Source organism: Equus caballus, chromosome 18, assembly GCF_041296265.1.
Source record: "Equus caballus isolate H_3958 breed thoroughbred chromosome 18, TB-T2T, whole genome shotgun sequence".
Classification (NCBI taxonomy): Eukaryota; Metazoa; Chordata; class Mammalia; order Perissodactyla; family Equidae; genus Equus; species Equus caballus.
This window is the reverse complement of record NC_091701.1, coordinates 36,900,809-36,925,845: the sequence shown is the minus strand read 5'-3', so window position 1 is coordinate 36,925,845 and position 25,037 is coordinate 36,900,809. Positions and strand designations below refer to the sequence as shown.

The 25,037-nt window shown below is 35.1% G+C and overlaps 1 protein-coding gene across 4 annotated transcripts in view; it reads right to left on the bottom strand.

The window, feature by feature from the left end:
* KCNJ3 (potassium inwardly rectifying channel subfamily J member 3) overlaps nt 1-25,037 on the bottom strand; it is a 149,750-nt gene that overhangs the window by 116,314 nt on the left and 8,399 nt on the right. For 3 of the 4 annotated variants that reach the window (XR_011428493.1, XR_011428494.1, XM_023622938.2), the window contains exon 2: nt 16,550-16,766. The exons of the other annotated variant lie outside the window; for it this stretch is intronic. Coding sequence is in view for 1 of the 3 variants with exons in the window: in XM_023622938.2 (XP_023478706.1) it covers nt 16,550-16,766 (217 nt within the window). In the remaining 2 variants the exon portion in view is untranslated. The remainder of the gene's footprint in view (nt 1-16,549; nt 16,767-25,037) is intronic. 4 annotated transcript variants of the gene reach the window in all.

The following is a 25,037-nucleotide window of genomic DNA, read 5'->3' as shown; positions in this document are numbered from 1 at the left end:
AGTACACTCATTATAGTATCTTATTTTAATATTGTTACTTTAATCCTACTCCGACCCCACCAAAATGAAAAAGATAGAGATAAGAATAATTTCTACTTCTATTTTACATATGAGGATACCAAAGAAAGGGAAGTTCATCAATTTGCCCAGAATCATGCAAATAATACATGGAGTATAGACTGTAAAACCAGTCAATCTGACTCTGAAGTGTACGCCTTTAATCACTGAGTGTGCTAATTCTCTCAAATTCAACAGCCCAATCTCTTCTAACACCTGACACATTTTTAAATCAGCAGGTTGAAGTATTATGCAACACATTTTTCATCAGGGAAGTCAGCTCTGCAAATACTGAATCATTTTACTAAGAGTGGTTCCAAGAACCAACCACATAAATTCCCAGAAAGTGAGGTCAAACTTTTAGTAAATTAATAGGGAAGAGGTTTATCGTAACATCACAAAAGTTTTGAGAACATATGATCTTTCAGATAGTCCTCTTCCAAACTGACATCAATAAAAAGTAGTCCAGACATTTATATGGCTACCCCAGCATCAGAACCGAGTATTTTAAAATACATAAAGATAAGCACATAACAAGGTAGATAAAAGTAAGCCACAAGGCTCTTTCTAAAAAGGATAAGCAACATCAAGTGGTTTTAGTGGCTATAACTACACTATTATTTAAAAAGTGAGGTCACAATGAATAACCAAGGATGTATCTCTACTAATCTTATATGCAAAATGATACAAAATACTATTGGAATTTTGATACAATCAGAAGAGTTAAAGAAACATAATTGAGAAACGATGACATAAATTAAAGACTAATACGATGAAAATGACACGAGAAAATGATACTTAAGTCATTTTCATTCATCAAAATCATTATATTTTACAAATTATGGCACTTAATCATTTTGCAAAACATTAATTTCCCTTTGCCTTAGCAAAAACTGGGACAAGGAATACTATTCATATATTGTAAATAAAGAAAATTTTACTCAACAATATTATTTGACTTGGCAGAGATAGTATGGCCAGTGAGGGGCAGAACTGGATTCTCACTCAGCAATCTTTGTACCACAGTAGCTGGCCAAGTTGGTATAAGACTATTCTAAATACCACTTAAAAAAATTAATGCCATGTATAACTTCTGCACTCTAGGAGTTTTCAGTATAATCAAACTTTTAATGTGAGAAATCATACAAAAGAACCTACAATATTCTGTAAACACTGAAAGGTACAGCTTTTGAGGAAAGTTAGTTTATACTCTTTCCATAAATTAAAATAATTTTCATGTTATTGGCAGATCTGTGTAATTACACCAAAACAGTTAATAAAAATGGAAAGTTAAGAGTATTGTCAAAAGCTAGTGAAATCAAGTTTGACACAGGACAATCAATCAAGTATTTCTAAGGAAAAAATACAGGAAGTAGAATCATGAAAGTTCATGTTTTTAAAAAGGTGGCATGGGGTTGGGGGAGTGAAAAATGAAAGCCACAATGAGTTTGAAGACGTTTTCCTATACAGGACTTCAATTTTTCAATGCACGGTCTATATATCATCTCTGAATTCTCAGGATAACTTTGAGAGGTAAGTGGAGAAGGTATTAGTATCATTTTCCAAAAAAAGGAAACTTTCAAAGAAAAGATATCTTTCCAAAACCCGCAGGTAGTTGGTGGAAGATGCAAGATACAAAAAGTAGAAAGTAGTAGGAGACCAGTCTCCAGGAGACAATTTTGGAGAGAAAAAAACAAAAAAAGAAAAGAAAAGTAACGCTTACTGTCTGACTAGTGAATGACAGGGTGGAAATGTGATCAAAACCAGTAACAATCTGAAGAATTTGATTTTCAAAAAAGCAAAAGGTTGTTGTTGGTATTATTACCAATGAAGTTATACTTCTTGAAGGAGATTTTTGAATGTCTAAGAAAATTATTTTGGAAACATGGACCATTAAGCAGCAGAAGAATCTCTCAAGGCAAATATTGAAAGCTGAGATGAGTCCTTAAAAATTCTTCAGAGTCAAATAATACTTCTTCATGTCCTGGCTCTACATTAAAGGTATATATGTAGGTTAAAAATAAAATGTAACATTTTACTTATATTTATAAATAATGTAAAGTAAAACATGACACCTATAATGTAACAGTAATATAGAATGTGATTTCATCCGTTACATCAGATTTTATTCTTCCAGCCATTTAAGATTCTCATTTTCCAATTTGAAACCACAGCATATTGGGGCATGGCAAGTCAACGCAGAAAGGCAATAAACCATTCGTATGGCACATAATTGCTGGCAAAATCCCAGGAAATGGAATATGTTAGGGAAGGCATTTCCCAACAGGTTATTCAACTCTATTCTCGCTTCTGCTTGCAGAGTAAAAAACACTTCATGATGGGGAAATACATAACAAGTTAGACTGACCTTGACGACACATCAAAAGAAATCCTTAAGCCATAGGAAAAACAGATTTATCTGTACTTTTTTTTCCCCTAAATTGGTTTTAAATGTATTTTATTCAATAACAGGGCAGAATTTATCTATAGTCAGCATTTACTGAACTAAATTATTCTTATAACAGCACAGATCAAAATAATAATAGCAGCTCTTGGTTAACTTAAGAATGCTGATCAGAAGACACATGGGTACATAGACACACAACAATATTTTGCAACTTCAGATACTCCTAGTATCTTATTAACTGGATATTGTCACTAACAGACTAATTTCCATAACTCTAAAATTTGCCATTTTATCTTCACACAAAATATTTAGCTAATTTTAACATACATCAAATTTTTGAGATTTTATTTTTTCTTCACAGAGACACAATTTTATTTCTTACAGAATTCTGAAAGACAAGTGGGGCATGATTCAAAAGTGCTATCTAGAACTTAATTTTAAATTATAGAGTACAAAGGTATAATTGAATGAATTCAAATACCTTCAAAGATTTCCTTTAAAAAAGGTTTTTAAATTCCAATTCTAATTTGACACTTTATATTTCATATCACTGTGGAGTGGATCTTAAAAAGATCATGTTTTGAAGACAAACATTCTAAGTATCTAAATAATCTTTTAAAAGAATAAATTTTTGTAACAAATTTTGGTTAAAAACTAATAATTTAGGACCATTTATTTTTACTGAAGCACTGAGTATATCTCATCTGACATAATATGTACCTATCGCATTGACATAAGGCATTTTTCAAAAGCTAAATGAATTCAAATTATATCCATTTAACCTATCTTTCCTCTCCCAGGAGGGACAAAATGAACATAAAACACAATGAAATGAGAAAGACAATGCTATATACTGCTATTTATTTTACACATCATTGTCCAGAGACCTTGCATACAAACTACATCATAGCACCCTCCTGCTCAAAAACCTGTGATAGCTTCTTTTATGCCTAATAAATTGAAGTTCTGGCACCCAGGCTGTCCACAATCTTCTCCCAATACCTTTCTAGTCTTACCTTCTAGCCTTACTCCACTTCACACATCTCACTCTTCAGTCCAAATCTGAGTTTAGAAACTCTTCTGCTATATGTCCCTGCATTTTCACACCCCAAAGCCTGCGCTGTTTCACCATCTTAAGTGTCTTCTCCTTCATCTTCAGGCATCAAACTTCATCAAAGGTAACATGAAATTTTACATACTTCTGGTTTTCAACAAGTCTTCCCCAATATCCTAGCCCAGAGTGGATACTTCATCTTCAACTTCCACTAGCTACAGAAGCCTAATTGATCGACTCATCTCCAGTTTTACACCACTTAATACTTCCTCCAATGTCAGCCAGTGTAATGTTTTTCCTAAAAACACAATTGTGATCATATTATTCTCCTGCTTAAAAGCCCTCTGTGGCTCCCCATTACTCATAACAAGTAAGTGCAAACACATAAATGACTTAAAAGTGCTACATTTTCTAGACTTTCCTCTTTGACTACCATCTCCTGAAATCCTTTCTTTCCCCCATGACCCCACACGTGCTCAACCTCCACCATATGATGTCCTTCAGTACCTTAAATATAGCAGGTTTTCTCTTTCTCTTATACATCAGGTCTTCTGACTTCATTCACTCTTTCAATAATATTCTTTCCACCTCTCTTGGCCTGGCTAACTCTCACTTATCCTTCCTAAGCCTAGGTTGTGGCCTTCACATATCCCCAGGGACATAGCATATTTCCCGATTTACATTACTTATCACTGCCTGTGCAACTGTTTTTATCTCTCACTCAACTATGAGTTTTGTTGGCTGGGACTCTGGAACTTTATATTTACTGAGTGTCCCCAGTGCCTGGCACAGTGTTCCATATATAGAGGTCGCTTAATACATAGTTACTGAAAATATGGATATCACAATAACTACCATTCTTATTATATTTTCCCTAAAAAGGACTTTGTAATGTTCTTCAAGACCAGGTATACTTATAAGGCATAAACCTCTTGACTGCCTTTCCCTTCTGCTCAGCTAGGCAACTAGCTGATCTGACGAAAACTGAAATCCTAGTAATAGAAAAGATTATTGGCGTATCTTAACAAAATATGGTCTCCATCATTTTTAATTAAAGTAGGTAAGCAAGAAATGCATTTAAGTAACTGAAACATTGTTAGTAATGAGAAGAGTGCCAGAATAAGACTCATAGCACAAAAACATATTCTAAACTATTCCACCAATGGTTCTAAAAAGATGGGCAAGTTGTCTTACTTTAATGAATCATAGTTTCCATTTCTGTAAAATGGAGGGTTACAACTAGATTATTACTAAGGTGCATTTTATATTCATGATTCTATCATCCCAATTCTATATTCAATTAGATGACAACTAAGATTAAAAAATCATAACTGTGCCTTTTTTTCCTTCATCTCAACTTCTTCTGGTTCTGATAATACTATGGCTTCCACTGTAAAGAAAAGAAAGAAATATGCTTCTTCCAAGCTGAAAGTAGCATATTAGGTTTTACTAAGCATATCCAAACCAGAAGAAGACATCACATCGGGCAGATGTAATTAAATGATCAGTTCAAGTAAGATACCACATCTTATCTGCTATCTGTACCACTGGTCTGGTAGAACCTGGAACACAGGAAGGCACTCTGTAAGGTTAAGTCTCTTCCTTGAGTAACGTTTTAGACATATTTTAAAGATAAGCTAAATTTAGCTTGTTAGACTGAATGTTAACAATATTCAATAACTGAATTAAAAACAATAGATCATCAGTGTGCTGCATAGGATAGACAAAAAATGTTCAAGACTAAAGTCTGTCCTCAATTTTTGCAAATTGGACTTAAAAACTTATGACATCTGAACTTTTTCATGAAGGACTCTTAAGAGGTAATACCATTTTATACTTTCCAGTCTATAAAATATTAAAATCTTAACTAAATGAAGAGAACAAGCCATATAAGTTTAACAAAGCTTTGCATTTAATGTATAAAAATTTAAATGGAGGGTAGTGAAGCATATTTGAAAAAAGCTCACTGAGCGAAATGTAGAGCAAAGCAAAACCAGAAAGAAGCAGATAACACATGTTAAAACATTTTTGGAACAGATAATGCTAATCTGAATAAATACACACAAAGAGGCTACATCATTTTCTCTCTACATTCTCTAAGTAGTGCTGCCAAATATGGAAGGATTGGAGCCATTTCTGGGGAACTGCTGAATCAGAAGCATGAGTCAGAAAGTAAATCCTTAGTGCAGAAAAAGTACTAAAAAAAAAAAAAGCGCTGAGAGCTCATACACACACAGACATGCATTCAGTTCATAAGGTCCAAACCTTCCTTAGTCATCAAGACACCCTGTGGTCTCCCCTTCCCAAACTTATCCCCTCACAGTACGTGTATTTGGGAGAAAGTTCTCCCTCCGAGGAACCAGATTTAGCTGTACCTAAATGTTGAGGTATAGCACGATTTGGTAGTACATGCGACTAAAGATGGCTCTGAAAACTAACGGCAGGACATCTTCCACCTTAAATGACAAGAAATCTAAAATAAAATTAAAACATATAAGGGGCTTAAATTATATTAAAAATTGATTTAGAGACATATGGAATAATTGCTTGACAGTAATACAGGGGAGACCAAGATGCTATTTCTCCAAACGCCTTTAAGATCGAATAATCTCTCTGAATGGTCCAGACATCACTCTTCTCTGAAAGAGGCAGCAGGAATGGATCATAACTAGAGCTCCTCTCAGGCTTAGGAGTATATTTTTGGCACAAAACATTCAGCAAATACACCCCATATATAATCCACGCAATTAAGCTTATGCTCTAGGGTAAGTCCTCCCTGGACAGCAAAGAATGGATTGTCCTCTTTCCTGCCCTGCCTCATGACAAGACCTTCTCAGTGTTGTGAAGGCACTCTGTCACCACCATTAATAAATATTAAGATGCCACAGTTTATAAAATAACTTCATATTATTTTCTCTCATTCATCATTTATTTTTAACAGCAACAATAAAAACAGCAGCACTGATTTCCCACTTTAATTTCAGTTCTAAAATCTCCTCTCTGAGCTGAGTGGGTCAATGATCTCAGCTCTTTTTCAGACAGAGCCTAGTGCATAGAAACAACAAAGTAATAACTAACCAGAGTGAAGCAATGTCAACTTTGGCCTAGAATCCGTATTTGTCAATAGAAACTCAGCCTCTCTGGATCTCAAATCTTACTCATTCATTATCATCGCCTATTAAAAGTGTATTTCTATTTAATTTCCATAATCTCCACAAAATTTACCCCAGAAGAGAAAGCCCTCAAATGGTTTAGCCTTAATGACTAATAGCCAGTGTGAGTCTTAGTGTAAAATTATGAAAATTGTCCTTTTGAACTTTCCAGTAATCATAATGATGTTCCCTTCTATGAAACAGTAAATAACCGCACATGATGTTCTGGTTTAATGCATTTGTAGAAATTTCAATGATCAGAATTCTCTCCATCAGTGAGCGGCACTGACATTCTGGTTTGGCATTTATATTACATCTTCACACAGTGTTCTGCAATAGCTATTACATCTTGTTCTTGGTTATGATGGTGAATAGCAATGCATTTTAATTTATACTTCTGATTTTCACTGCTTTCTACCCAAATTAATCTGCATTTGGCTACTATGATCTGTATAGTTTGAATCAATGCAAAGCTTCATCTCTGAAGACTTCAGAAATTTAAAGAACTATGTTCTCTTTCATTTTTACCACAAGCCAATCTGGTAGATTAGGTCAAGATATTGTCGTTGAGTAGTTAATTCAATAAATATTAGTGGCTTTCCTAGTTGATGGATTGAAGAGTTCTCAAATTTTAATGTTCATAAAAATTACCTTGATGCTTATTAAAAAAGCAAATTTCCTGGACCACAAACTCCAGACCCTTTAACACTGTAAGTCTACACGAGGGCCCCCCAGAAGTCAGCATTTTAAGAAACATCCCATGGGATTCTGATGCAGGTAGTCCTCAGATCTCACCTTGAAAAACTCTGAAAAACTCTGAGTTATTACTAATGTCTAAATTGTGAAGTTCCTTGTCACTGGACTATGCCACATATTAACCAAAACTTCTTTCCCCAATCACAATTCCCCTATGCCTACATTGAACAATTAGCTAAATTATCCATAAGGTTTGCTGACTTCTTTTATTCACATAAGCCATAGGTAAGATTGTGACAAATATAGTGTCAACCGTCCTCACTCCACCTCATCTGTGATTTACCCATACCAACGTCTTGCAGAACAAATGAGAAACTTCCACCCAAGATGCTAAGGATTGTACTAATTAAATATTCTACAAAAGAAAGCAATGAAAATAACAGAGAAAAAAACATGAAAACATTCTTTTTATGTGTTTTTGAGACTTCAATATTGGCAAAGGCTGAGGAAGGAAAATGGGGGAGTAAACCCAATCATGAGCTTCAAAAGACCTATTCCACTATTAAAAAAGCAACCTTCCCAATTAATTGAAGAAGGCATTGAGGAAGGTTTACCTAACGTTCTGGGACCACTAAGTAGGGTGACCAACCATCCCACTTTCCGAGTTTACCCCTGAAAGCCCCACCCCCAGAAAACTTTTCGATTGCAGGCCAACCAAGACAGTTGTTCACCCTACTTCATGCTTCAATATTTAGGCATTAATTTTTTGAAGTCCACGGAAAATTTCTACAAAGGTCTATTAAAAAATAATAATAATAAAGTGGGATTTTATTTAGGAATTGCTCATAAAAAGCTGCCTTTGGTTATAAAAGGATCCATGGCCCACAAAAGCTTTAGCTTTATTTTGATTCAGCATATTATTGAAAAAGCGTCCCTAAAAGAGAAAAAATAATCACAATTAAGAAGCAATAAATACTTAACAAATATATAATCACAGAAGTTATTGGGAGGAGGGTACTTTGAAATGTTCATTATATACAGATCCATGTGTCATGGACTTTTACCTGATAAGGGAGAAAGTCTTGTGAAACACTAGCAATTACTTTAAAAGCTAGGAGCAATCTGAGCAGGAGCAGGGGAACCATGGAGGTGCACCAGATGCCCCTAACTTAGATCTCGGCTATAACAGGTGTGGGAAGCACACAGGCTAACGATTCAGAACCTGCAATGAGGAAGGATGGATAAAATTTCCAATGGTCCGGAGAATGCCATCTCATTTACAATAACACTAGGGGGGCTGCTCATCACTATCTTCTGACAGATCACTAAGGAGTGATGATTAATTACAAGTAATAAAGCCAAATATTGTAGAATCATTCATAGAGAAAAATAATAGGCATATCTCAATTATTCACAAGTTGAGCTTCTGCTCTGTGATTTATTCATTAGAAAATTTCAAACTGTTTTTCACTAGTAAGAATAAGAGTTAATTGCTTGTTTGCGGTGTTTTATTTATTTTTTTCAATTTATCCTATTGTTTCTTTGGGTGTCCCTGCCTCTTCTAAGTAGCCTGCGGAACTTCAGTGGAAAGGATCCTAGGGCCTTTTTTCCCCATTCCTGTTTAATCACAAATAATAGCTTTGAAACCAGAGGCCTTTTTCATTATTTTCAACAGTCACATAGTTGCCCGAGCCAGATAATTTCATGCAGGACCCAATTACCTCTGGTCTGGCCTATTGTAACAGCCTAATAACTGGTCTGTCTCCGGTCTCAGCCCCACTCAATCCATCCTCAACTTGCAGAGGGATCTTTCAATCATGCAGATATGATCACGGCATTCTCCTGCCTAAAACCCTTCAAGGGTTTTACTGCCTGCGGAATTAAATCCAAACTGGGCCTCAGGGATAGACTCATCTCCAGCCAGTTCCCCTCCACCTGTTCTATACTCTGACCATACCAAATTATTTGATTCTTCCAGCAAAGTGAATTCTCACCGTCTGTCCCTCCGGCCAGAATGCCCAGCTGCACTTCCCCTCCTGATAAGCTTCTGCTTCACCTTCCTGTCTCAGCTCATGCTATGTCCTCTGGGGGGGTCTTCTCAGACCTCTTCAAGAACAAACCCATCAGGGACCACTCTGCTAAGCCCCTACTGCAGCCTAGAATATTTGAGCACAGAGGGCTAATATTCAACTTACCTCAACTTCCTTCTCCCTCTGGACTCTGGGCTTCCTCCTTAATCATCTTTGTACTATCTTACGCCTAATACAATATGGATAACCAACAAGCACTTACTGATTGATTTCCTATAGGAAATAATTTGTGACTCAGAAAGCAAGCTTATAAAAAAAGAGCAACTCTATTAAAATCAGTTACAAATAACAACAAACATATCATAAGCATTTAGTGGGATCTACCACTTTCTGAGATCTAATAACATACAAAATAAATAGCCATAAACAAAGCCCTTGATCACTCTTGGAAGTTTACATCTTATTTGGAGATGTAATAAAGCACATATGACAGGAATGTGATAAAATTACCCATGTATATATACATAAAGACAATATTTTGATAATAGTCTAACCTACTACTAGGGATATGGTTTATCATAATAAAGTGCTAATTATAAAAGCCATTTTTGCATTAAAAGAATTGCAAGCAAAATGAGCAATATTAACTGAGAATTCGTGAAATAAAACTCATAGCTAATAGACACGATAATTTCAACCTCACTAGTAATTTAAAAAAATAAGATAATGTCTAATTGGCAAAAAAGAAAAACAATTTTAATACCCATTGTTGGCGAGGGTATGAGGAAATGGGAAATTTCATATACAGTTGTAAATTGGTACCAGCTTTCTGAATAGCAACCCTGAAATACATCTTAAAAATATGAAATACATATTAAAAAACAGATTTATATGCCCCTTTACCCAGCAATTCCATCTCTAGGAATTTATATAAAATGGAAAAGTTGGTGGCAAATAAATTAAAATGTGGACTATAATAGTATTTACTTATTAAAAGGAAATGACTAAAAATTCCAGACTAGGAGATAAGTAATACAAAATTAAGATAGACACGTAGATTAGCATACTAAAGCCATTAAAACTAATGGTGTAGAATTATAATTTGACATGAAAGGTGTTAACAATATATTATACAATAAAGCAAGTTATAAAACAGCACATGTAGCATAATAACAATACATCTGAACACAGACACCTAAAGGTTAATGACCAATATGTTAACAGTTCAGTAGTTGAAGTTAAGAGCAAAGTTATTATTTTGCATATTTGTATTTTTATTTTTTCTATAATGAGCATGCATTTAAAAGACCTTTCACAGCAAAAAACGAGTTTTTTTTTTAATGAGTTATTAAAGAAAAACACATGGACTAAAGTGCCCAGGGAAGACTGAATAAATAAGGCACCTCTTATGTTGTGTGGGAAAAGAAAGAAATGCAGACAGAAATGCTATCCTAGGTAGTGAAAATGGCCTTATCACAGATAAATGAGTCAAGGGGGAGCATCAGCGTATGGACATTACAGTGAGAAGAGTAGCCTAATTTTCTCAGGAAGAAATACCTACAGTTTGATATGACAGTCATTAGGAATTTTTGAGCACAAGTATATCATGAAAGTAGTGTTGTAAGCAAATTTACTGGCCCATAGGATGAAATCTGCATGCAAACCAAGATCCTAGAGATACTAAATCCATTCCTAAAGCAACTTCTCTGATTTAGAAGAACTAGTCTGTGGGCTTAATGAGGAAGAACTGAATTGAAAGACATTACCAAGAGAGAAGAGGAGCCAGTACCCTGCTCCTTGGAGCATTTACTGATACCTCTACCTGGAATGCTCTTCCAGGTATTCACTTTACTCAAGAGACTGTGTTCGCTGAAATATCACCTTCTCATTGCAGCCTGCCATGACCTCCCTACAGCCCCAATCTCTCTTGCCTTGCTTCATCTTTTTCCGTGGCACCATAGCACTTACCATTTTCTAACATTCTAGATGAGGCACTTCTTCATTTTATTGCTCGTTTCCCATATAAGAATGTATGTACCCACTAGAGCAGGAATTTTGTTTCATTAACAAATATTTCCCCTTGGGTCTAGAATAGTATTTAACCTGTAATAGTGCTCAGTAGGTGTTTGTGGAATGAACAAATTAATTAGATATAAAAGGGGAAAGGGGAGGAGAAGTCTGGTATAAAATTACAATCATTAATAGAGACAAGTTGACTCTGTATTAAAACAGTGACACCCAAGTGGAAAAATGCCCTGGAAATTAATAGCAATACAAGACCATGGCTGGTGGGAGGTTTCATAGCTGGAGATAAATGGAATGGTGGACTTGTGGGTACTTTGTGAATTCATTAATAGTAGTAATAATGAAATGTGAGTATCTAGATTCTAAAGGGAAGAAGGCAAGGGCAGAGATCTAGAAAACATTTAAAGGAGAGAGGAGTAGGAAGGGGCAGTAATGCAGGATATAAGGGACAACTGGAAAATATAAATTAGAAGAAACAGAAAAAGAAAGGGAGAATGTAGTGTCTCTGTATCCCAGGAAAGGAACAAATAACAGTGTTTTGTATTTTTTTCATGAGGAAAGACGGGGGAATGTTTGAGAGCAAATAGAGCCAATGGGATTTTAGGTGTTAGGTATGGTAGGCACTGGAGCTTAAGTCACAGGTGGTGTGATAAACACAGCTAGCTATAAAGGAGATGGTTTTGGAGAAGAAGGACACTGTCCCCACAGACATCAGGAAAGAGAAATAGAAGATAATTATAGGAAAAGAATAGAGAGAGTAAAAAAATGTACAAGAATTGAAGTGTCACATTCTTTTTGATAGAATAGGTAGAGAGATGATAAGCAAAGGAAAGGACAGGACAGCTGGGACTGGGGGCATGTAAAGAGAGGAATTGTCCCATAGGGAGAGAGCCGGGGAGTAGAGAAAAGACAATTAAAAAGACTGCCAAATAGCAGCAGAGAGCAGATTGAAGTTTGAAAGCATCAAGTTCTAATGAGCCAAATCTGCAATGCTGTTTGCCTCCAGCAGTGCTCTCTCTCCTGGGAGAAGCAGCAAAGAGAGCAAGAATTAGAGGTAACCTGTGTTTAGGAATTTGCTGGATGAGCAAAGAAGCAAAGGTTATTAATGAAGAGGCAAATCTTGTGTTCCTTGTTGGGAGTGAAAATTCAGCTCATTTGAAGCAAGGAGGGCAACTCTCCCTGAGTCTGATCACCGAGGACCAAGGAAGAGGAGAAAGTAATTACTGCGAGTCCCCATCTGAAAGCTGAAATTTTCAAGGAGATTAGAAAGCTTCCAATTTCTCATCACTGTCCCCTCCCCACTCCTGCTGAGACTACAGGAATGAGAAGAAGCAAAAACTAAATGAGATCACAAGATTCTTAAAAGAGGACCGTGTAAAGCCAGCATTTGTGTGTGTGTGTGTGTGTGTGTACGTGTGCTGGGGGGTGGGGATGGGGCGGGTATTACCATTAATACAAAAGTAGTAACTGTCTACAGTTTTATGCATTTTCAAGACACTGGGATCACTCATTTTTAAGTAAACTACACGCAACCCACTAGACAAAAAAATGTGGCTGTTTTTGGTTATAGTCAGTGTGAGATTACTAAATTATTACTTTCATATAAATATAGGCTTTGCTTTGCAATCGAATATCCACACTTCCCGCTGGTGTAATAGAATCATCTGTAGTGCAGAGACGGCCCCTCCACCTCTCTGACTTCTCCTCGCCCCACTCTCCACATTGTTCACTCTGCTCCAACCACTTCCACCTTTTTTTAGTAAACAAATCAAGCTGGTCCCCAACTCTGAGCCCCCTTGAACTAGCTTCCACCCTGCCTGCCATGCTCTCCCCACAGACGGACGGGTCCAGGAGTTGCTTCTTGACAGTCAGGTCTCTGTCTAGGTGTCATCACCTCAGAGAGACCTTCAATAACTATCAACCTAAAGAAGCCTGGGATACACTCTTTTATCCCATCACCTTGTTTTGTTTTGGTTTTTATTCCTGACACATTATTCTCTGATAATATCTTGCATATATTTATATATACATATTGTGGTCTGCCACCTCCAATTAGAATACAATCCCCATGAGGAAAGGGATTCTGCCTGTCCTGGTCACCACTATAGCACCAGCATTTCAAATACTTCTGAGTGCACAGCATGCATTCAACGAATGAAGAAGATAATGAATATCAAGAATGCATGAATGAAGAAGAAAAACTTAGCATTTTAATGCCAAATATGATGGAAAGTTACATCAAGTAAATGTTTATTCACAAAGCTGTGTACCAGAAAACATGAGAGGAAAAACGATATTATTGATGTCTCAATACATCCCAAAAGATCACATCTGTTCTATTCTAAGCAAGAAATATTATGAGAAAGTAAAATTTATTGTGAATGGAAGGATAAAGGAGGAAACATCCTTAAAGATGAAGTTAAATAAATCTCAGTAAAATTTTAAATGATTAGATGGACATAAAAAAAATGTTTATGTTATTTTTTTACCAGGCTCAGGGAGGTCTGGAAATATAGCCCAGATTTTACAGAGTTTGAACAGTGTGGGATTTAATTAGTTGGGGCATATACACAAACAAAATGCCAGATAAATTTTCCACAAAATAAATTCTATAAATTATGAGTAATGTTTTTGCTGTTTGTCTTGCTATATTAGATCTAGAAATAGACTTAATTAAGAGGTTAAGAGGAAGTGGACTTTAATCTCTTCTCCATAAAAGGCAATCTCTAAATAAGAAATTCAGTCTCCAGTCAAGTTTTCACATTGTCTGTGGAAAGTGTACTCTGCCAGCTCACTGTTTAAAAAAAGTGGGGGGGGTGGGGGGAGAATGTTAAAATAAAATCTACAGTCCTAACAAATTTAATGTTACAAAATCCTAATGACTTATGGAGGACGTTGTTTACTAATCATGATCCTCAGAAATATGATGAAGACATACCAGTTACAACAAGAACACATAGGTAAAATTTCAAAACAGACTGCTTCGATATTCCCTTAAGATGTCCAGGTAGAAGTCAAAAATCAGAAGAATTAATGAATAAGGAAACCTCAGACAAATCCATATTGAGAGACATTCTACAAAATACCTGACCTGTTGTCTTCAAGTACGTCAAGGTCAAGAACACAAAGTAAGTTTGAAGAACTATTCCATCCTGACACTGAGAAGACGAGTAAACGAATGAAGGGCATAATCCTTAAACTGATGTTGACCCAGGGGGAAAAAAATAATTATGGTGGAAATTACTAGGATAATTGATGAAATCTGAACATAGACCATGAGCTAAATGGTAGTATTGTATCATTGTTAAATTTCCTGATATGTTTCTCTTAATTGCACTGTGATTTTGTAGGAAAATGTTTTCATTCTTAAGAAATATACACAAAATACAGATAAACAGGAAAAATGGACAGATAGAACAAACTAATGAAAGACTTCTAAGGCTGTCAAGTGAAACAGAAACTTCACTCATGTCAATGATTAGAATAATAGTAAGTAATTGGTAAATTAAAGTAGGTACGTCAAAGATAAAACCATATGCTATAAGGAATAAATCAATAAAAATTGCAACCTCTGCTCTTTAAGTTCTAACAATATATTACTTCAGTAAATGAGATGAATAAAAGTGAAATTTAAATGTACAGATTTCTTGACCTAAAAACCTTTGTAAACTGATTTTATTCTTTATCAATATATGGTATTTTAGAAATACACTATGGCATCACTGAAATTTTAAGTTAAAAAAACTGAATGGAGGATTTAAACCATAAAATAATCCACAGAAATCAAATTTCAGATATAGATTGATGAGTTAAATCTTTACTCACTTCCTTAAAAATCTTAATTTTTATACTGGAGCACAAATAATAACAAAATAATAGTAATATGACAAGCAGCTTTGAGACGGCTATTACATCGTTCTCACTTTAAAGAGAAAGAAAAGAAACTTATTAAGCATCTTGCCCAAATTTCAAATAGGTGTTATGTGACAGGTATAGGAAAATTACAGTGGGTTGCCTCCCCCTGCTCCCTGGACAAAGCTTTATAGCAAGGTAGGAGATCACTAACTATGTAACATCTCCCACCTTGGTATAAAGCTTGGATGTATCTATGTTATTGTCAATGTTACTTTCATAGTGCTATAGTTTATACATAATAATTAGCATTTTAAGATTGTTGAAATGATATTGGTAGAAAAGAATTTGAGAGCTAAAATATTTCTTGCTTTGCCATTACTTGTAGAAAAGGTAAAATTCAAGATACACACATACATGTACAACGTGTATATACATAATTATGTCGATATTATATTATTAGTCTCAGGCACCCAGCACGTTCTAAATCAAGTGAGTAGTGCTTAGGCCCCAAATAATATACTCTGATTTACTGTTTCTTTCCTTTGACAACCTTTCTCCTCAGAGCGTAGCAAACTGTGTGTATTTGGGGCATGCCAATGTTATATTGCATCTTATGGAATAACATAGAGCGTGTAGCTATACCAAAGCAGAAAGGAAAGAGAAATCTCTTTAAAAAAAATTTGGTCAAGGTTCAGCTGGGGAAATCTACTTTGACTCACTTTGAAATTAAAATGCTGCTTAGCACATGTGCGCATGCGCGTACACACACACACACACACACACACACACACACACACACACACACACACAGGGAATTTTCCACTGAGGTTGCACATAGCAGCATATCAAAGATTTGTCAATGACACCCCGAATCGCCATCCCCAAGGCAAGAATATGCACTCTGAGTTCAGGCTGCAAACTAATTATACTGGATGTACTTAACCTTAAATCTTTAAAGAAAAAATATGATTATAGGAAATCCAAGTTTGTAATTAAAATAGAACATAATCATTTCTAAGGAATCATCACAGTTTCCTTTTTTTATCTTGCAGTAAGTATTCTTGAATTAACATTACATATGCAATCATCACAACAGTAAATCTCCATTTTCAAAGCAGTATCAATTTAATGTTACAAAGAAATAAGAGGCAAGTCATTACTTTCATTATTGTGAACTGAGACATTTATCCCAATTCCTGACAGGTTCTGTGCGTACAATATAATGTCATTATGGAATAAAGAAACTTGATGGCGTATCTATGTTTTTACTCACCAGTTGTTTCCACGATGCCTTCTAGGATGACAACAATCTCGAACTGTTCAGTTTGCATGCTTCGCTGGGATAGGTCATAAAAGGGGCTTTTGGCATCGATCACGTGGCAAATCGTGAGGGGGGAAACAAGAAAAAGTTGATCTGCCCCTGTACTAAAACCTACATCCAGTTCAAGTTGATCAAGGGGGAGGAACTCACCCTCAGGTGTCTGCCGAGACTAGACAAGCACACAGAAAAAGAGAAGAAATCACCACTTATCCTGAAATTTTCAAGGCAGTCCAACAGTAATTTACATCATTGCCAACATTCTGCACTATCAATCATCTGCAAGAAAATCCAAACAAATCATTATGCAGCTATGTTCTAGCAAATGGGCCGAAATCCCACATAGCTCATGTGGAACATACATGCATTATTTATAATATGCGACTTACTATAATTATCATTCCCTAACTGGTGAGCTTTGGAAAAATGCCTGGTCCAACAATGGCTGTTAGCAACAACTGTGGAACTAAGTGTACATGGGCCACTGCTTGACATAAATCACTGCATGCTAACTCATTGCATGCCAGAATGTTTTCCTCCTAAAGCAAATAAGTAGGCAATCCTTACAAAGATGTTAAAGCTGAAAAATGTTGATCATAATTTAAAAGAGATATGCTGAACTATTACAAAGAAAAGCACAATAATTTATTTTTCTAGGACTTTTAATAAGTAATAAATAGATGTAAATTAGAATAGAAGAGTGAAGATGTTATATTAAGTTATGTACACAACAGCTCACGTAATAAAAATAAAAGCGGATGCTGTCAGCTAATGGCTTTCAAATTCCTAATAATAAACTGCATTAAAGTTGTTTACTTCCCTATTTATTTTATGAATTTTAAAACAGTGAGAAACTGTGCTAAACTGAATTTTTTAATGAAAATGCAAATTAAAAAATCTATATTGGATAACCTTATGGTTTACTAAAACTTTCATAGGGTAATAGCATTCAGCAGCAGCATAAATCATTGTAAAACTTAATAAACTGCTTGCATGCTAAAACTCTGAAAGAAAATTAAATATGACTATTAATTAACAAACCATGAAAGTAAACATCTTTTTTTCCTGTTTATTTTCATTTTATTTTCCATATCTGCTACTTATAAAGATCATGTACAAGTAAATATTTAAGTTTAATTTATATGATGATGCGGGTAAAATAAGGGCTGTGTTAAGGAGTTGCATCCAGAAAAATTTATGGGGGGAGGCCTTTGCTGTTGGTCAAATGGGGCTTGGAAGAATCCGATATACTTTAGCAGACTCTTTGCAAAGCTAATTTAATAAACAAAACAGAATCTGTAACCCTAGTCTGTCCAATGAAGCAGTAGTTTGAACACAAAATCCTCACTCTCGGGATTCCAAGAAATGCACTGACTTTTTATGTGGAGTAAATGAGTCTGAAAACATTCAGAAATGTGGTTTAACAAGATGACCTCGATGGCTAAACAGAACCAAGAGATTCAAATTGGTGGTGGATAGCTATGGCAGCAGTTGCTGCAATGAGTCTCGACAGCAGAATTAGTCAGAGAGGCTACTTTGTAATTAGTGATACTCAGAAACTTCATTCGTGTAGAAAAAAATCCAGTGAAAATATTGAGATTATTTTTCTTCTCTGCTTTATGAGTAGGAGATTTTAAAAAAAGAAGAAGAAAACGGTTACTGACAAGAAAGAAAATTCCATGGAAAACTTGATGGCAAAAAATGAAATCAGCAGCTCTAACAACCAATGCTGGAGAAAACTAGGCATTTCTAAGCCAGTAGAAGTCACCTATGTTTCTAAATTTTCTCAAATTAGTAAAATATGGATGCAACCAGCATCATTCCAACAACACAGTTGTCTACCAAGTATTGATTAATATAACAAAATAAAAGCCCGAAACAAAACAAAAATAAATAAAAACAAAAGCCCAGTGTCATCGTTCTCTCATCTACTAAGAAACAGGTGCTATATAAACACAAGGTGGTATTCTAGTGTTTATAATTAATGAACAGAATTTGGGTCGTTTATTCCACATTCTGTGTTTTCTGCACTAAATAAAAGTATTCAAAAGATAATTCTTTAAAAACTCAATTTCTCCTTTATTTGAAGGTCATTTTCCCCAAAGAAGATACATTTTCCTAATGATTATATATGTACCCCAAAACTAAATTTGTTATTTATACCTGTGCCTCATTGTAAAAGGCTTTCGAGTAAGTTATTAACTTTTATATTCCCTCATCATTCAACAATCCATGAAAAGAAGTGGCCTAGAAACAGGCTGCCTATCAGGAGAATGCCAACCTGAAAAAAGAAATATTTTACTTCTAGCAAAGCAGTTAATTCCTGTATAGGTAAGTTAGACTTAAACATGCATGGATATGCTCCATACAAACATTGCATCTTAAAATGTGTTCTGAAATGTGCTCTTAATCTTAAATGTGTTCTATATGCTCAAACTTATATCTATTTTCCTCTCCAAAATGCATATATACTATTCAAGTCTTGGCAGAAATAAAGTTGACAACTGTACCTATTATGTGACACTACGGGGAAAGTAATAATACCTCATTTCTTTGAAAGATGTTTTTCAGGCTTACATGTTTTCCAGATAAGTGAAATCCCCTGCATATTCATTGAAATTTATTTTCCTGTGGATACTAATTTAACCTTCCTTTAAATGACTCTGAGACAGTACATATACCCACAGTTTTATTGCTCAGGTCTTCTTTGTGTTAGACTATCAAACATTTCAACTATCAATATGCTGACCTTCTGATTTTTGTTTTTTGGTTTTGTTTGTTTGTCTGTTTGTTTTGAGGAAGATTAGCCCTGAGCTAACTACTGCCAATCCTCCTCTTTTTGCTGAGGAAGACTGGCCCTGAGCTAATATCCACGCCCATCTTCCTCTACTTTATACCTGGGACGCCTACCACAGCATGGCTTTTGCCAAGCCGTGCTACATCCACACCCAGGATCTGAACCCCGGGCCACCGAGAAGCGGAACACGTAAACTTAACTGCTGGGCCACAGGGCCAGTCCCTCACCTTCTGATTTTTATTTATTTATTTAGTGAGGAGGATTAGCTCTGAGCTAACATCTGCTGCCAATCCTTCTCTTTTTTTCCTGAGGAAGACTGGCCCATGAGCTAACATCCGTGCCCACCTTTCTCTACTTTATATGTGGGACGCCTGCCAGGGCTGTCTTGACAAGCAGTGAATGGGTCCACAGTGGGGATCCGAACCAGCGAACCATGGGCCGCCAAACCGGAACGTGCGAACTTAAGCGCTGCGCCACCAGGCCAGCCCCAGCTTACCTCCTGATTTTTGATTGCTTCTCTGACTCTGTATTAGGCTGAGAAGCCTAGTAATCGCTGTGAATTAAGCAGAAAGCTCTTTCTATTTAGAAAAGCGCAGGGCACGGCTTTAGCGAGGCAGGTGCTTGGAGCATTGGAATCATTTGAAGTCTGATCTCTTGGCGAGAGCAAGGTTATCTTATCAGTGCTCAGCCAAATACTTACGTTGTTCCAGAAACCTACATATGCCTACCAAATACATTTTCAGAAGCACAGACATTCTACTCTAGGCTTACAAGGAATTCTAATCTAGGTTTCTCTAATTCTGGTGCTATTCCAGAGATTTTCTAGAGCAAAAGGGAAAAAAAGTCCATGTTAGTTTTAAGTCTCTAGACTTGTATAAGTGAAGTGAGAGAACTTTTGTTCAAGGACCTGTGATATACACATGCATATGGAAAGGAAAGACAGAAAGGAAAAAGAACAGTTATGTATGTGCCTTTATAAAATTAAACTGTGATCTGTAGCTTGAGTATGTAATAAATCAGGAGCACTGATACTCCATCAGTTTCTAATCCTCTTATTTCACTATCAATTACCATTTTCACCCAGAAATTTTGATAATAGGCCAAAAAATTTTAGATAAAAACCAACTTAATCTTTCTTTATTATGTCATCTTAAGAATTATGGTATAAGAAGAAATCTTTCATTAATAGAGCAGTTTGTTGATGGTCCATATTATCTCCTTTAGCTCTATAAACTTCCTAATTCCAAAGGGAACACAGAACCATGATCATTTCCTAGATAAAAATGCGTAAATAGATATGGTCTAGATTGACAATAATTCGAAACAACTGCTAAAGGTTAAGATTGATGCCGTAAATTATTTAAGTTTCTCAAAAGCTGATAACTAAGGTTAACTTCTATTTAATGAAACAATCATTTAGAATCACAAAACTATTGAATGAATAAGAACATGGAAAAGAGGTGGAAGGAAAAAGAGTTCACAGGAAATTGGTAATTCTTAAAACTTTAGAACACAATTTGAAAACACTATGACCTGAAAGTGACTTCCATACAACTTTTCTTTTCAATTGCATGGAAAATAGGGAAGGAAATAAAGATCTTTCTGCCATTTTAAAGCCTTTATGGTGAATTGCAGTATAGAAAATTCTGGGAGTTAAGAGAAAAATCGAGGAAACCTAAGGCTTAAAGTTTTTTAATTTAAATTTACTGTCCAAAAATTAATCATAATTAGAACATCATGGATTTTTGAAATGATTTTGTATAATGTAGGTTGTGGCAATAACTTCTAAGTTATTCTTCTTAACAAACATATTGCTATTTAAAAGTAGTATTTCTATTATACACATTTTAATTACCTGCAAATGGATATATGTAGAACTTAAGGCTTGTGCCTCATTTTATTGTCACATGTGCTAATTTCAAAGAAGCAGCTAATGCCAAATGACTTTGAACTCCCTTAGAGTCCAAAAAAGGCCTACAAGATAATCAATTACAATTCTGACTACAGGTGGAAAAAGAATCAAAAGTCACAGCTACCTGGAAGGGACTATCATGGTCATGAAACAGTGTTCATGTTACAGATGAAAGACTATTGAGTACACATCCAAAGACACACACAGCTCCGGGATACATATTTAGCACTGGCCTGGCATAAGTAGATCTACATTTGGCCACCCCCCTCCTGGGAGATTTGTGACCAGTTGTTCACATTCATTCAGCAGGGACACACTTTGCCAATACAATCAATCTCTTTGCTGCCTTTCTCTCATGTCTCTAACCGATAGCTGTGTTTTAATTATAACCATTGTGCTCTTTCCTAGCTCAGAGGGAGGCTTGGGGAATTTCAACTAAAACATCACTAACATCTGACTCATGAAATGTACCTCTATAATATTCTAACCTTTGATCCACGCCCCACTACCGCTCACAAGTGTCCACTGGAAAGGGTCACTGAGGGCCAGTGCACAGGAAAAGAAAAGAAAGAAAAGGAGGCTAAGACGGAGAGGGCAAGCCATTCTTACCTACCATATCGCCATCATTTTATCTGTAATTTCTCTTCTCCTCTTTAAATGTTCAATATTTGTATGTGTGTGTATGTGTTGAATACATACTGAAGTCAGAAAGATAATCACATGGAATGAGGTCAGAGTACATTCTGGAAGCTAAATTTATGAGCCAAATGAGCCAAAAGCAGGTAGCAGGAGAAGGAAGAAAAATGCCCTGTGACTCAAAATAGTTAAGGCAATGGCTTTGGAACTCAGACCAAAATTAAAGTTAGGTAGGGGAGAGTATAGACGTAAAATTTTATCCGGACTGTTACAATTAAATTATACATTTCTTTTGACCCTTTAAGTGTAAAATCCATGAATACTCAGACGGAAAAAACATGACCAGCAACAAGTCTAAAAAAAGCTTTTTAAAGCTAAGCTAATTATCCCATAAAAATATGTTCATTTCCATGAAAAGAAAGTACCTTATAGAATGGAATGGAATTTATCTTTTAATAAATTACGTGAGGCTTTTATACCATTCAAAGGAAAGAACAGTTTTCTAACTCCTTGAGGGCCTTTTACGGAATTGATAATAACTGTGGACGGGATTTGTAACCCTACTTGCACACTCCCCTCCTACTCACCAAACACCCCGGAATCCATCAAACACTTTTCCCTGCTGCTTCTGATCACTTGTTCTTACCTACTGCTGTTTATTTGTGGGGCTTTGCGTCCCTCATTTTTGTTCATACTGTATTACCCTGAGCATAAGCCACCCTGTACTTTTCAGGAACTATATGAAAAATCAAAAACAAAACAACATATTACTACTATTTTAAAAAGAATAATAATTATAGATTTTAAAAAGAGCCTAACTTCTATAACTACTGTAGAATTACTGTACTTGTGTCAGAGAAGGCAAAGCTCGCCTAAATAGGAACTGTGCTTTTTTTTTAGACACATAATGAATCCACTTAAGAAATTCACCAACCATTATAGGATCTAGCCCTAAGAGTTCTGGGGTACTGGGTCTTAGAATCCTTGAATGTTTTTACTAACAGCTTGTATGATGTTTAGAAGAATAGTTTTTTAATAGATATTCATCTGTGGGTTTAATTTTTTAAAAAGGAGGTAACTTATTACCTCAAGATTAAAAGTAAAGTGCTAACTGGCCAAGATCAATTGATGAAAAGAGTCAGTTATACAAAATAAGGTCATATAGAGTCAAAAACATAATTGCATCTGAGTGCAAGGTATGGAATGAAAACAAACTAATAAACATATGAAAAAAATTCAGGAATCATGTGGTCCAGGAATCATTAAAGGATTAAGGTTGAAGGATTAACAAAATATTAGGACATATGAAGAGGATGAAGAGCCTATTGTATTTGCAGACAACAATGCTTTTTATTGCATCTGTACTTGATCACCTTCATATGAGGACACTAGATAGCATCCAAGTTTGAGTATCCATACAAATGGAGAATAAAAAAGGAGAGTATAAAAATAATGTATATGATACATTAGAAGATGACTGTAAACCATTACATTTCAATAAGTACAAGTTACGGGCTGCACAGCTGACCCCCTAGGAAGGAAACAGGATGACTATTTGCAATGAATAAAATGATAAAGGAATAAAATTATACTTCCATGAGAAAAATTTAAATGTATATTTATATGATGGCTTCTGGATAATAAGTTTGTAAATTCCTGAACAATGTATCAAAGATTATTTAAATCTTCCCTTAACAAGATGTAAGTCTAGGGCAGTCAACCATTAGTATTCGATTTGTAGAAAAGAGTAAGTGTGATTTCCAATTCCTTTAAGTTCAATACTAAATTACAGGGTCCAAAATCTCAGCTGTCAGTCTCAACTCTCTAATCCAGGCATTTTTATTGAAACTTTCAATTGGATGAGATAGTAACTTAACATGACCATGCTATTCATTAGTCTCTCAATTCGAGGTTTCTAAAAAAGGAAACAACTAAAATAAATTGGAAATTCAAATAAAATATCCACATGGAGATGAGAGGAGGAAAAGAGAAAGAATATTCGTCTTTAAGAACTTTCTATAGCTATATTTATAGAAAAATTATAAATTTTCAAGAATAACTTCAAATTATATCCTTTAATTTGTATTTAATCTGCTTGCTTTTTTAGTAGAAAAATGATCAACCACTCAAGGCATAAAGCTGGAAGATCTGTATTTTAATACTGAAATAAATTTCAGTATGTGCAAGTTTGGGAGACAGGAATGGAATTGAAACAAAATTTGCTTTTATACAAATCGGCAACATACTTAAAAATTAGGCAGAGAAGTTATAAAAAAAATTTCCATCAAAACTTAGAGAATTCAAAAGAAATATGCATGGACTATTTCACAGTGGCAAGGATTAAAAAACCATATCCACATCCTTACTGTCTTTCCAAGAGTAGAAAGTGCTTTATAAACATTAAATAGAGCTCATATTAATACTGATGCATAAGCTTTTATGCAGCAAACAAGAAAACAACAATAGAAAAATATAAATAAAATTAAATTAGGAAATAGGAAGAACATATATAGACTGTAATTACTATCACTAAATATTATGATTTTTGTTGCCTTAAAATTTTATATATTTCCTGGTATTAAAGGTACATAATTCTTACATTAAAATGTCAAACAGAGGTTAAAACAGTAAACTGAATATGTTTAATAGTATTTAATAAGAAGAATGTATAAGACTAAAGTCAAAATATTATTACTTAAAATTTTGGTAGAGCTTCTCTTTTAAAAATATAGTTGACCATTTTAGGTCACTTCAGCTCAGTCCCTAACAGAAAATGAGAGTAACTTATTAAAGGTAAATCTCCTCTTTAATTTTACTAAATGTTTTTAGTTCCCTAATAAAACATGACCCTTTTTTAAAAAGTCTAAGGAAATGACAAGAACTACAAGAATTCTCTTTACCATGGCTATAGGAAAAGTCAATTTCAAGCAAACTACAGTAGCTGGCTGGATAATGGACTGCCACTTATCAACCTCCTTGCTTCACAAAAAGCAGGAGAGAATTTCACTACAATTTTGTTTAAATACAAATGGACACCACGTCAATCACTTTTACTTCTGGCACTTACATCTTCCTAATAAATCGAAAGTAAAGAATTT